Source organism: Balaenoptera ricei, chromosome 1 (genome assembly GCF_028023285.1).
Source record: "Balaenoptera ricei isolate mBalRic1 chromosome 1, mBalRic1.hap2, whole genome shotgun sequence".
Taxonomy (NCBI): domain Eukaryota; kingdom Metazoa; phylum Chordata; class Mammalia; order Artiodactyla; family Balaenopteridae; genus Balaenoptera; species Balaenoptera ricei.
The window spans coordinates 65,904,303-65,918,804 of record NC_082639.1 but is presented as its reverse complement, the minus strand read 5'-3'; the positions used below and the strand labels follow the sequence as shown (position 1 = coordinate 65,918,804).

General features: G+C 35.0%; 1 protein-coding gene across 2 annotated transcripts in view; it reads right to left on the bottom strand.

Annotated features, from left to right (window-relative positions):
* MSH4 (mutS homolog 4) overlaps window positions 1-14,502 on the bottom strand; it is an 87,619-nt gene that overhangs the window by 32,122 nt on the left and 40,995 nt on the right. The window contains exons 8-10 of one of the 2 annotated variants that reach the window (XM_059924592.1): window positions 14,063-14,137; window positions 4,962-5,026; window positions 3,665-3,834 (exon numbers count right to left, since the gene is read on the bottom strand). In XM_059924592.1, the coding sequence (XP_059780575.1) occupies window positions 3,665-3,834; window positions 4,962-5,026; window positions 14,063-14,137 (310 nt within the window). The remainder of the gene's footprint in view (window positions 1-3,664; window positions 3,835-4,961; window positions 5,027-14,062; window positions 14,138-14,502) is intronic. The other variant, XM_059924582.1, reaches the window with a different exon arrangement.

Sequence of the window (14,502 nt, the reverse complement as noted above, 5' to 3'; positions counted from 1 at the left end):
AACAAGAAAAACAAAAACAAAGAAATTTTAGTGAGAAAAATTACTCTTCGTGTTTAAAAAAATCATATAACTTTTTCTTGTTATTTTATATGTAAGTGGGAAGGTCTTGTTACCTTTTTTTTTTTTTGAAGTATAGTTGTTTTACAACATTGCATTTGTTTCATGTGTGCAACATAGTGATCCAGTGGGATTTTTTGCACATTATATTCCATTATAGGTTATTACAAGATATTGAATATAATTCCCTGTGTTATATAGTAAATCCTTATCACTTATCTATTTTATGTATAGTAGTTTGTATCTGTTAATTCCATACTCCTAATTTGTCCCTCCCTCCCTCTCCCCTGTGGTAACCATGAGTTTGTTTCCTATGTCAGTGAGTCTGTTCCCGTTTTGTATATAGATTCATTTGTATTATTTTTAATTTTTTTCAACTTTGAAGGCAGGAAAGATTTTTTTAATGACATTTAATACAAGAGACCCATTGTCTACTCCTGGATATCTCTGTGTCTCCTAAGAGAAGACACTTGTGAGTCCAATTAAAACTCAGCTTAAGCCACTAACTTGTGGTCACAACTGTGTCATTCATCTGTGTTTGCCCCACCACGGTGTCGAGCCCACTGCTCTGTTCAGTGCTGGTAGGTGTTCTATCAATGTTTGCCAATTTAATAAATGACTGAATAAATGAAAAAGTGAATGAGAAAAACTTAAGAGCCTTAGCCAGGTTCTCCTTCTGATCATTTAGATGGTGCTTACTTCCAAATTAACTGAGAAGGACCTGGTGCTAGAATAAAAATAAACAGCTTACTAAAAAGTAAAAAAGTTTAAACAAGTTAAAAAAGTAAGAAGTAAAAAAATAGTTTTTTTTTTTAAAAAGGCCAATAAAAACAAAACCAAAAAATCAAATAAATGATAGAAGGTTCCACTTTTAGCTAGGATATTAAAAAGTCACAAAAAACCATCAGTGCCACTGTAACCATGAGAAAACAATAAATTTAGAAATTTTCTGTCATAAAAGTTATTGAAAGAGATCTGGACACAAGTCTAAATGAACGGAATTCCAGAGAGAGACAAGCCCTAGATCACTGGGCATGAGTAAGTGGAAGGCAGCTGCTGTTGGTAAAGAAACTGCTGGGATGAGGAGGAATGAGCCACGCTTCAACCAGCCAGGCCTGGCTGCTTGGCAGATTGGAAAACAGAGAGAGAGCCAGCTCTCGCTGTAACCCATTCTCCCTCCCGATATTTTTTTAAATTAATTTTTATTGTAGTACAGTTGCTTTACAATGTTGTGTAAGTTTCTACCGTACAGCAAAATGAATCAGCTATACATATACATATATCCCCTTTTTTGGATTTCCTTCCCATTTAGGTCACCACAGTGCATTAAGTAGAGTTCCCTGTGCTACACAGTATGTTCTCATTAATTATCTATTTTACATATAGTATCAATAGTGTATATGTGTCAATCCCAATCTCCCAATCATCCCACCACCCCCACTTTCCCTCTTGGTATCCATACGTTTGTTCTCCACATCAGGGTCTCAATTTCTGCTTTGCAAATAAAATCATCTATACCATTTTTCTAGATTCTACGTATATGCGTTAATATACGATATTTGTTTCTCTCTTTCTGACTTACTCCACTCTAGGTCCATCCACGTCTCCACAAATGACCCAATTTTGTTCCTTTTTATGGTTGAGTAATATTCCATTGTATATATGTACCACACCTTCTTTATCCATTCCTCTGTTGATGGACATTTCTGTTGCTTCCATGTCCTTGCTATTGTAGTGCTGCAGTGAACACTGGGGTGCATGTGTCTTTTTGAATTATTGTTTTCTCTGGGTATATGCCCTGTAGTGGGATTGCTGGGTCATATGGTAGCTCTATTTTTAGTTTTTTAAGGAACAGCCATACTGTTTTCCATAGTGGCTGTATCAATTTACATTCCCACCAACAGTGCAAGAGGGTTCCCTTTTCTCCACATCCTCTCCAGCATTTATTGTATATAGATTTTTTTGGTGATGGCCATTCTGACCCATGTGAGGTGATCTCATTGTAGGTTTGATTCACATTTCTCTAATAATTAGTGACACTGAGCATCTTTTCATGTGCCTCTTGGCCATCTGTATGTCTTCCTGGAGAAATGTGTTTAGGTCTTCTGCCCATTTTTTGTTTGGGTTGTTTGTTTCTTTGATATTGAGCTGCATGAGCTGCTTGTATATTTTGGAGATTAATCCTTTGTCAGTTACTTCATTTGCAAATATTTTCTCCCATTCTGAGGGTTGTCTTTTCGTCTTGTTTATGGTTTCCTTTGCTATGCAAAGGCTTTTAAGTTTCATTAGGTCCCATTTGTTTATTTTTGTTTTTATTTTCATTACTCTAGGAAGTGAGTCAAAAAAGATCTTGCTGTGATTTACGTCAAAGAGTGTTCTGCCTATGTTTTCCTGTAAGAGTTTTATAGTGTCTGGACTTACATTTAGGTCTTTAATCCATTTTGAGTTCAATGATTAACTCTTATCAATTCTTCCTTCAACCTCTGCATCTCTCTCTTCTCATATACACCCTAAATAATGCTTTGTTAACTTGTAATAACTTATAATAGTTCCTCTTTCCATTGCTCCACTCAAATTCACTCAACATATCTCCTTGATCAATTTCATCCCATAGAGCAAAAACATCTCAGTGCCTCTTCATTCTCCTTGGGAAAAATCTCCAATCTGGCCTTCGAAAACTAAATTCTGATCCCCAGTCTACATTTCTGACCTTATCTCTTAGTAGTTCTGTAAGGAAATGCCCTATACCATCCTAACAAATTTCCTCACTCATCCCTTAAGGTTTCCTCAGGCCATTGTGCTTCAGTTTGTACCACTGCCAGAGGGCAGAATTCCTTTTTAGGCTATTCTACTAAAAATATTCCCATCCGTTATGCCTCCACACTCAGTCACACTCTGACCCCTCTAACCTACTATTTTTTTCTTCATGTATCTTAAATCCATGTGAAATTATGTACTATATATGATTGATATACTTTATATATCAATATGGATATATATATATATATATATATATATATATATATATATACACACACACATATACACATACATATGTGTGTATGTTTCTTTATTATCTGTCTCTACTACTATTATAGCTCCATGAGGACAGAGACTTTGTTCTTATTCACTATGTATTCCCAGTACCTAGGACAGTGTCTATATTAACTAGGAGATTAGTAAATTCACAAAATGAATTACTGTACTAGCTGAAATGCTACCTCTTCTAGACAAAAATGATATCTCTTCCTCCAATGAAACCCTTTAGCACTGATAGCCAGTATTTTTCATGCAATTTATACTCAACATTGTACAAAGGTAAACTACTCTCCTAGCCTTCATGTAACCCTATATTTAAATTTGAAGGAACTCTAAATTTAAGTTTGTAGAAAAGAAGGGACACATTATAACACTTTGAGATCTTTTTTTTTTTAAAGGCTCCTTAAATGATAATATCTGTTAACATTATCTGTTATTTGTTTTAGTAACAAAAAATAAATTTAAAATATGCATCATTAATATAATCAGCAAAAAAGCACAACATGTCCTAAAAAAATTTGTTTTATTTCTAAAAAACAGAAAAAATATGTTCAAGTAATTAAATTACCTGCTATGTCATCTACAATCTCTGTATATGTTCTTCTGGCTATGTCAAGAAATTCATTTATGTTAGACCTCACTGCATAGCACTTCTGAGTCCTCATGTTCAGGCATCCTTTCATGTATCTTGCATCATCATTAATTACTGTTTTAATCTTGTCAAGTATGATTACAAACCTAAAAAAGAACATTATAGGCAATAAGTCAAACAGTTATGTTAATTGATAATTTGAATAACAGTTAATGATAGCAAATAACATATTTTCTTAAAATTACTGTTGAAAATTATCTTGCAAATAAATAAGCAATATATATAAAATTACATAAATTAGGACTGTGACTACATCAATTGTAAACTATTTCGTCAGTCATAACTACTCTCCTAAAATAACATGAGACCACCAAGAACAATTCTACAACTGCTAATAAACAGATCTCCCAAATTACACATACTAACTGTGTCTGTGAATATAAAATATATCCTTGAAGCACTTTATAAAAATTCTGGCTTCATGCTCACTGACTCAATAAACATTTACTTATACCATGTAGCAATCACTGTGTTAGGTGCAGGGATTCAAAGAAGGATTAACATATGGTCCTTGCCCTCAGCTGGTGCAAGGGAGATTAAGCATATTATGAGACAGTATAACAGGAACCTTTCAATTATCAGTGTCTAAGTGCAGTGATCATGCAGACCAGGAGTCTGGTAACACCTATTTTCCGAACCTTTTATTTTACAGTATTCTGTTCTGTATTTATCTGTAATAATTCGGTTTTATTAACCTCATTTTCTGATCTCACATAAGGTGTGAATCTTGAATCAATGAAATAACAGTTTTTAAGTATCACAAGTCTTTTTGTTCAAGAACCAAGGTGCCACTGCTAAAAGCAATACTAAAAGTAAACTGTAATTAGATCTTATTCAGTATTCATATAGACTATTTTTTGGTTACATTAAGTCCTTCATGATTTAACACAAAAGAATAATATATTTTTATATTTGCAAGTGTTTCCTTGGAGAATAGTTAAAAGAAAAAAAGAAATATTAAAATTTTGTATGATTTCAATTTTTAATGCTATTCTAATTGTCCATTAACACAAACCCTCAATGTGCTGTTACCCTATTTATTGGTATTTATAAAATGTAATATATAAATAAATTTTTAATGAACAGTTTAAAATTTCTGTTAACCAAAGCTCAAGTAATTGTTCTATAGAATACAATTAGAGTTCTTAAAATCAGTTATGATCAGGAAGAAAGAAATAATCTGCTGTTTTATTAACAGTTGAATGACAAAGACCTCTTATCTTCCAAGGAACCATAGTAAGCTCTTAATAAAGGTGTGTTACAGTTCTTCAGAGTAATCTATTAAAGAATAAAGAAAAAGATAGTTAAGGATAATAAATTATGACATTATTCAAACAAAGCATTTTAGACTTGTTTAGTACTTTACATTTTACCAAGTATTTTCTTGCTTCATCTTCTCATTTATATACTCATAACAGAAATTTTAGGTATGTAGGTGAAGACAGGTTGTATCTGGCCCATTTTTCAGATAAAGAGCACATGGCTAAACAGTGGCATCCACTGCTTTACTATTATGACTTTTATTTTTCTTGCCGCCCAACTAATATTAACATTAAACTACTTATTAATGTAGTTTAACTAGTTTAATTAACTACTTATTAATGCAGTTAAACAGTTATCATTGTACATTCAGAGTACTCTACATATAACTCCAAAATTTGGTTTAAATGTATTAATACATTAAACTAAAAAAGTGTTTTGTATATTTGTAAATAGAGCAACTTCTCCATTCTTATATGGCAAAAGTAGGGATTTTATTTTGCTTAATGGAAACTATGAATGATCACTATTCGAATAAACAGAAAAGAGAGAAAACATAGGTAACCTGACTTTTACCTCCTATTTTAGTTTTGTTATGAGGCAATGGCAATAACTTTTTTGCTTATTAATAGAAAAATAATATTTACATGCCAATAAAAACTAGAAATGCATAAGAGCATAAAGAAAAACATTTAAATCACTCATTATTCTACCACCTTTCCAAAGATAAATATTATAAGTATTATGATATATTTCCTGTCCCTTTTTCAAATCAAAAAATTTATATCATTACATGCTCCTTTTCTCCCCCATTTATTTAAAAGTAGATAAGAAAAATCACCATTCTGTAACCATCAGAGTTACTTCAGGTAAGAGTCATTAATAAATAACAAAATCAATGGGTGAAAGTTTGACAAGAAACAGTATATTTACACAGTCTCACGGTATCTCTCCACAGATTACTTATAACTTTATAGTGAAGTAATTAATCAAAGTTATTATCACCAAGAAGGGAAAGAAAAATGACATCATGTGCCTCCTGATGTAATACACTGAGAAAGATACAACATTGCTCATAGAGTATTATTGCCAAATATGTGCAAGCAGTATTTAATCATGAGGAAACAATCACACAAACTGAGGAATATCTTATTAAACAACTGACCCGGCGCCTGTGGCCGCTGGTTTCCCTGCACATTTGGCACCGCCAGGGCTCTTGTGATCCAAGCAGTCATACCACCTCTGCAACTGGTCCTCACAGGGGAAGACCAAGAGCTCCAAGGCAGCCTCAGGACCAGACTCCTGTGGGTGGACCACATGCAGAGGTGGGGATAAAACCAAAGCTGAACCCCAGGGACAGGGTGACTAAGGAAGAAGATCGAAAATCTTTCCATCAGCTATACAAGCTGCAGATCAAATACCCACTAGGAAGACCCTGTTTTTATAGAATATCTGAGTAGACAATGAGTGTTCCCACAAATGAAAACGGTCTAGCTCTGGCAGCTGTGGACTTTCGGGGCAAGCACATGCAGGAACTGGGCCAGATCAGAGTCTGAGTGGTCCCCACAGGGCACACAGCAGGTCCAGAGACCAGCCCAGAGGCAGAGGAGGGCCTCTTGGGGAGGCAGAGGTGAGCTGTGGCTCATGGCATGTAAGGACACTTACAGTGGAGACTCCAGGGAAACATAATTATTACTATTAATTTTATTACGTTTTGATTCATTCTGTTGTTGGCTCTAGCTTTATTTTCTTTCTGCTTGTTTGTTGTTTAGTTTTGTTTTTATTTAAATTCAGTCTTCTGGGATCTCCATAGTTTATAAAATATTTTTATTTTTTTATAAATTTCTATTTTTACTTTGCTTTTATGTTGTTCTGTGTTCTTTTCCCTTATTTTTTTCCTTCCTCTTTTTCTTTAATATATTTTTCTCTTTTTTCTTTTTTTCTTTTTTTTTATATTTCCATTTCTACTTTGCTTTTCTGTTGCCTGTGTTTTTTCCCTTTTTATTTTATTTTATTTTATTATTTTTAAATTATTTTTATCAGTTCTGTTTCCTTGCATTATTCGTTTGGCACACTGGTTTGGTTTGGTTTTTAGGTTATGTGTTTATGTTAGTTTTAATCCTAATTGTTTGATTTCATTTTTGAGTTCTTGTATTTCTCTGGTTGTTCTCTTGATTTTTGTTTTATTTGGCTCTGTTTTGCTTCTTACACGTGTCTGTGTGTTTCCTTGTTTCTGTTTTTGTTTTTACAATTTCTCCAGGGTTCTGTTTGCCTTCTTTTTCTTTCTTTAATATACTTTCTATTTTTAAAAATATATTTCTACTTCTACATTGTTTTTCTGTTGTTCTGTCTTTTTTCCCCTTTCTCTTTTTCTTTTTTTTTTATACCATTTTTGTCGGTTTGTTTTGTTTCTTTGCTTCATTCTTCAGTTAGAATTCTGCTTTGGTTTTGCTTTTTGGTTTTGGGTTTTTGTCAGCTTTCCTCTTAACTGATTTCATTCTTGGGTTCTTCTGTTTGTCTGGTTGTTCTCCTGCTATTTGATTTATTTGGTTCTGTTTTTGTTTCTTTTCTGTGTGTGTGGCATGTTTCCTTGCTTCTGTTTCCATTTGTTTGATTTTACTTTTTACCATTTGTCTGGGGTTTTGTTAGTCTTTTTTTTTTTTAATCCCCTTTATTGCCAGGACAAGCGACTTGCGGGGTCTTGGTTCCTCGACCAGAAGATGGGCCTGAGGCTCTGGAATGGCAGCACCGAATCCAGGATGCTGGACTACCAGATAATTCCTGGTCCCAGGGAAGATTAACTGCCAAGAGCTCTCACTGAGGCCTCTATCTGAATCCAAGACCCAGGTCCACCCAACTGCCAGCAGCTCCCAGCACTGGACACGTCATACCAAACAACAAACAAGACAGGAACACAAACCCACCCATCAGCACACAGACTACCTAAAGTCATACTAAGCTAACAAACACCCCAAAACAAATCACCTGACACAGCCCTGCTCATCAGAGGGAAAAGACTCAGCTCCACCCACCAGAATGCAAGCACCAGTCCCTCCCATCAGGATACCTACACAAGACACTGGACCAACACCACCACCAGGGGCAGAGAACAGAAGTAAGAGGAACTGTGATCCTGCAGCCTAGGGAAAAGAGACCTCAAATACTGTATATTAGACAAAATAAGAAGACAGAGAAATATCTTACCGGCAAAGGAGCAAGATTAAAACACACAAGACCAAATAAATGAAGAGGAAATAGGCAAACTAACTGAAAAAGAATTCAGAGTAATGATAGTAAAGATGATCCAAAATCTTGGAAATACAACACAGAAAATACAAGAAACGTTTAACAAGGACCTGGAAGAACTAAAGAGCAAACAAACATTAATGAACAACACAATAACTGAAATAAAAAACACTCTAGAAGGAATCAATAGCAGAATAACTGAGGCAGAAGAACGGATTAGAGAGCTGGAAGATAAAATGGTGGAAGTAAATGTCGCAGAGCAGAGTAAAGAAAAAAGAATGAAAAGAATGGAGGACAGTCTCCGAAACCTCTGGGACAACATTAAGCACACCAACATTCAAATTATAGGCGTCCCAGAAGAAGAAGAAGAAGAAAAAAATGGAGCTGAAAATATTTGAAAAGATTATAGTTGAAAAATTCCCCAACATGGGAAAGGAAATAGCCACCCAAGTCCAGGAAGCACAGAGAGTCCCATACAGGATAAACCCAAGGAGAAACATGCCAAGACACATATTAATCGAGCTAACAAAAATTAAACACAAAGAAAAAATATTAAAAGCAACAAGGGAAAAGCAACAAAAAGCATACAAGGGAATCCCCATAAGATTAACAGCTGATATTTCAGCAGAAACTGTACAGGCCAGAAGGGAGTGGGAAGATATATTTAAAGTGATGAAAGGGAAAAACCTACAACCAAGATTACTCTACCCAGCAAGGATCACATTCAGATTCGACAGAGAAATCAAAAGCTTTACAGACAAGCAAAAGCTAAGAGAATTCAGCACTACCCAACCAGCTTTACAACAAATGCTAAAGGAACTTCTCTAGGCAGGAAACACAAGAGGAGGAAACGACTTACAAAAACAAACCGAAAATAATTAAGATAATGTAATAGGAACATACATTTCAATAATTATCTTAAACGTAAATGGATTAAATGCCCAACCAAGGGACCCAGACTGGCTGAACGGATACAAAAACGAGACCCATATATATGCTGTCTACAAGAGACCACTTCAGAACAAGGGACACATACAGACTGAAAGTAAGGGGATGGAAAAAGATATTCCATGCAAATGGAAAACAAAAGAAAGCTGGAGTAGCAATAGTCATATCAGACAAAATAAAATTAAAATAAAGACTATTACAAGAGACAAGGAAGGACACTACATAATGATCAAGGGATCAATCCAAGAAGAAGATATAACAATTGTAAATATGTATGCACCCAACATAGGAGCACCTCGATACGTAAGGCAAACGCAAACAGCCATAAACGGGGAAATCAACAGTAACACAACAATAGTAGATGACTTTAACACCCCACTTACACCAAGCAACAGATCATCCAAACAGAAAATAAATAAGGAAACACAAGCTTTAATTGACACATTAAACAAGATGGACTTAATTGATATTTATAGGATATTCCATCCAAAAACAATAGAATACACTTTCTTCTCAAGTGCTCATGGAACATTCTCCAGGATAGACCATATCTTGGGTCACAAATCAAGCCTTGGTAAATTTAAGAAAACTGAAATCATATCAAGTATCTTTTCCAAGCACAACGCTATGAAACTAGATATCAATTACAGGAAAAAAAATCTGTAAAAAATATAAACACATGGAGGCTAAGCAATACGCTACTAAACAACCAAGAGATCACTGAAGAAATCAAAGAGGAAATCAAAAAATACATGGAAACAAATGACAATGAAAACACCATGACCCAAAACCTATGGGATGCAGCAAAAGCTGTTCTAAGAGGGAATTTTATAGCAACACAATCCTACCTTAAGAAACAAGAAAAATCTCAAACAAACAACCTAACCTTACACCTAAAGCAATTAGAGAAAGAGGAACAAAACAACTCAAAGTTAGCAGATGGAAAGAAATCATAAAGACCAGATAAGATATAAATAAAAAGAAATGAAGGAAACAATAGCAAAGATCAATAAAAGTAAAAGCTGGTTCTTTGAGAAGATAAACAAAATTGATAAACCATTAGCCAGACTCATCAGAAAAAAAAGGGAGAAGACTCAAATCAACAGAATTAGAAATGAAAAAGGACAAGCAACTACTGACACTGCAGAAATACAAAGGATCCTGAGAGAGTACTACAAGCAACTATATGCCAATAAAAGGGACAACCTGGAAGAAATGGACAAATTCTTACAAAAGTATGGTTATACTTTTTCAGGATTGAACCAGGAAGAAATAGAAAACATGAACAGACCAATCACAAGCACTGAAATTGAAACTGTGATTAACAATCTTCCAACAAGCAGAAGTCCAGGGCCAAATGGCTTCAAAGGTGAATTCTATCAAACATTTAGAGAAGAGATAACACCTATCCTTCTCAAACTCTCCCAAAATATAGCAGAGGGAGGAACACTCCTAAACTCATTCTATGAGGCCACCATCACCCTGATACGAAAACCAGACAAAGATATCACAAAGAGAGAAAACTACAGGCCAATATCACTGAGGAACACAGATGCAAAAATCCTCAACAAAATACTAGCAAACAGAATCCAACAGCACATTAAAAGGATCATACACCATGATCAAGTGGGGTTTATCCCAGGAATGCAAGGATTCTTCAATATATGCAAATCAATCAATGTGATACACCATATTAAGAAACTGAAGTATATAAACCATGATAATCTCAATAGATGCAGAAAAAGCTTCTGACAACATTCAACACCCATTTACAACAAAAACTCTCCAAAAAGTGGGCATAGAGGGAACCTACCTCAACATAATAAAAGCCATATGACAAACCTACAGCCAACATCATTCTCAATGGTGAAAAACTGAAAGCATTTCCTCTAAGATCAGGAACAAGACAAGGTTGCCCACTCTCACCACTATTATTCAACATAGTTTTGGAAGTTATAGCCACGGCAGTCAGAGAAGAAAAAGAAATGAAATGAATCCAAGTAGGAAAAGAAGAAGTGAAACTGTCACTGTTTACAGATGACATGATATTATACATAGAAAATCCTAAAGATGCCACCAGAAAACTACTAGAGCTAATCAATGAATTTGGGAAACTAGCAGGATACAAAATTAATGCACAGAAATCTCTTGCATTACTATACACTAACAACAAAAAATCAGAAAGAGAAATCAAGGAAACACTCCCATTTACCATTGCAACAAAAACATAAAATACCGAGGAATAAACTTACCTAAGGAGGCCAAAGACTTGTATATAGAAAACTATAAGACACTGATGAAAGAAATCAAAGACAATACAGACAGACGGAAAGATATACCATGTTCTTGGATTGGAAGAATCAACATTGTGAAAGTGACTATATTACCCAAAGCATCTACAGATTCAGTGCAATCCTTATCAAATTACCAATGGTATTTTTCACAGAACTAGAACAAAAAATTTGACAATTTGTATGGAAACACAAAAGACCTCGAAAAGCAACCTTGAGAAATAAAAATGGAACTGGAGGAATCAGGCTCCCTGACTTCAGATATACTACAAAGCTATAGTAATCAAGACAGTATGGTACTGGCACAAAACAGAAATATAGATCAATGGAACAGGACAGAAAGCCCAGAGATAAACCCACGCACATATAGTCACCTTATCTTTGACAAAGGAGGCAAGAATATACAATGTAGAAAAGACAGCCTCTTCAATAAGTGGAGCTAGGAAAAGTGGACAGCTACATGTAAAAGAATGAAATTAGAACACTCCATAACACCATACACAAAAATAAACTCAAAATGGATTAAAGACCTAAATGTAAGGCCAGATACTATAAAACTCTGAGAGGAAAACATAGGCAGAACACTCTATGACATAAATCACAGCAAGATCTTTTTTGACCCACCTCCTGGAATAATGGAAATAAAATCAAAAGTAAACAAATGGGACCTAATTAAAGTTCAAGCTTTTGCACAGCAAAGGAAACCATAACAAGATAAAAAGACAACCATCAGAATGGGAGAAAATATTTTCAAATGAAGCAACTGACAAAGGATTAATCTCCAAAATACACAAGCAGCTCTGTAGCTCAATATCAAAAAAACAAACAACCTAATCCAAAAATGAGCAGAAGACTAAATAGAAATTTCTCCAAAGAAGACATACAGATTGCCAAGAAACACATGAAAAGATGCTCAACATCACTAATCATTAGAGAAATGCAAACAACCACAATGAGGTATCTCCTCACACTGGTCACAATGGTCATCATCAAAAAATGTACCAACAATAAATGCTGGAGTGGGTGTGGAGAAAAGGGTTTCCTCCTACACTGTTGGTGGGAATGTAAATTGATACATCCACTATGGAGGACAATATGGAGGTTCCTTAGAAAAGTAAAAATAGAATTACCATATGACCCAGCAATCTCACTACTGGGCATATACCCTGAGAAAACCATAATTCAAAAAGATACATGTACCACAATGTTCACTGCAGCATTGTTTACAATTGCCAGGACATGGAAGCAAGCTAAATGTCCATCAACACATGAATGGATAAAGAAGATGTGGCACATACATACAACGGAGTATTACTCAGCCATAAAAAGGAGCGAAATTGAGTTATGTGTACTGAGGTGGATGGACCTAGAGTGTCATACAGAGTGAAGTAAGTTAGTAAGAAAAAAAGAAATATCGTATGCTAACACACATATATGGGATCTAAATAAACGGTACTGATGAAACTAGAGGCAGGGCAGGAATAAAGGTGCAGATGTAGAGAATGGACTTGAGGACAGAGAGGGGGAAGGGGAAGCTGGGACGAAGTGAGAGAGTAGCACTGACATATATTCATTACCAAATGTATAATGGATGGCTAGTGGGAAGCTGCTGCATAGCACAGGGAGATCAGCTTGATGCTTTGTGACCACCTCGAGGGGTGAGATAGGCAGAGTGGGAGGGAGGCGCAAGAGGGAGGGGATATGGGGAAATATGTATACTTGTAGCTGATACACTTTGTTGCACAACAGAAGCTAACACAACACTGGAAACCAATTATATTCCAATAAAGATATTAAAAAAAAAAACTGACCCTATACTCTTCAAGATGTCAGTATCACAAAAGGCAAAGAAAAGCTGAGAAACTTTTCACTTTAAAAAAGTGTAAAGAAACCATGACATTAAATACAATGCATGGTCCTTGACTGGATCATGTACCAGGAAAAAAAAAATACCATAAAAACAGTATTAGGACAACTGGAAAAATGTGAATATAGGCTATATATAATATACAGTTGATCCTTGAACAACACGGGTTTGAACTGTGAGGGTCCAGTTATGGGTGGATTTTTTTCAATAGTACAATAAATACCACAGTACTACATGATCTGCGGTTAGTTGAATCTGCAGATATGGAACTGCAGATACAGAGGAACTGCGGATGTGGAAGAACTGAATATTCAAAGGGCCAACAATAAGTTATATGCAGAATTTCCACTGCACGCAGGGTTGGTGTCCCTGACCCCCATGTTGTTCAAGGGTCAACTTAATAGTATTTTACCAATGTTAAATATCCTGAATTTTTAAATCATATTGTGGTTATGCAAGAGAACATCTTTGTTCTTAGGAGATATGCACTTTAGCATTTAGGTACTGCAACTTATTCTCAAATGGTTCAGTAAGGTAATAATAAGGACAATAATATGTGTGTGTGCTGTGTGTGGAAAGTGAGAGAATATGGGAATTCATTATACTATTCTCGCAACTTACCGTATGAAATTTTTTCAAAACAAAAAGTTTAAAAAAGCTGATGCTAAACATGTTTAAACAACATATACACATAAAAATTACCTTTAAAGGATCCACGAGTTCCAAGGTATGTTTTAGGTATATTAAATTTGTTATCTTTGATTCAGCTGCATTAACCTATTAAGATAAAAATCCAAATGTGGACACCATAAATATTTAACACATTAATGGGTTTTCCTCTTGAACATTCTACACTTACATTTCCCATACATTTTTATTTATCAACCTAGGCAGGATAACAGCCTAGACAATGGTTACAAATTACTGACCCATCATGATAAGCCTAATGCACTAGTCTCCTGTAAGTCTGACAGTGAGAAGAGTTCACCTCACTGTATCCAACTTTCATTTCTATATAAAACCCTTTGTGTCCAGCTTAACCTACAGTAGCAATAGGAGATACAATACTGACCAGCACTAAGAGACTAAGATTAATTTTAAATGGCAGAAAAGACACTGATAAATGGATGATACTTGAAAAA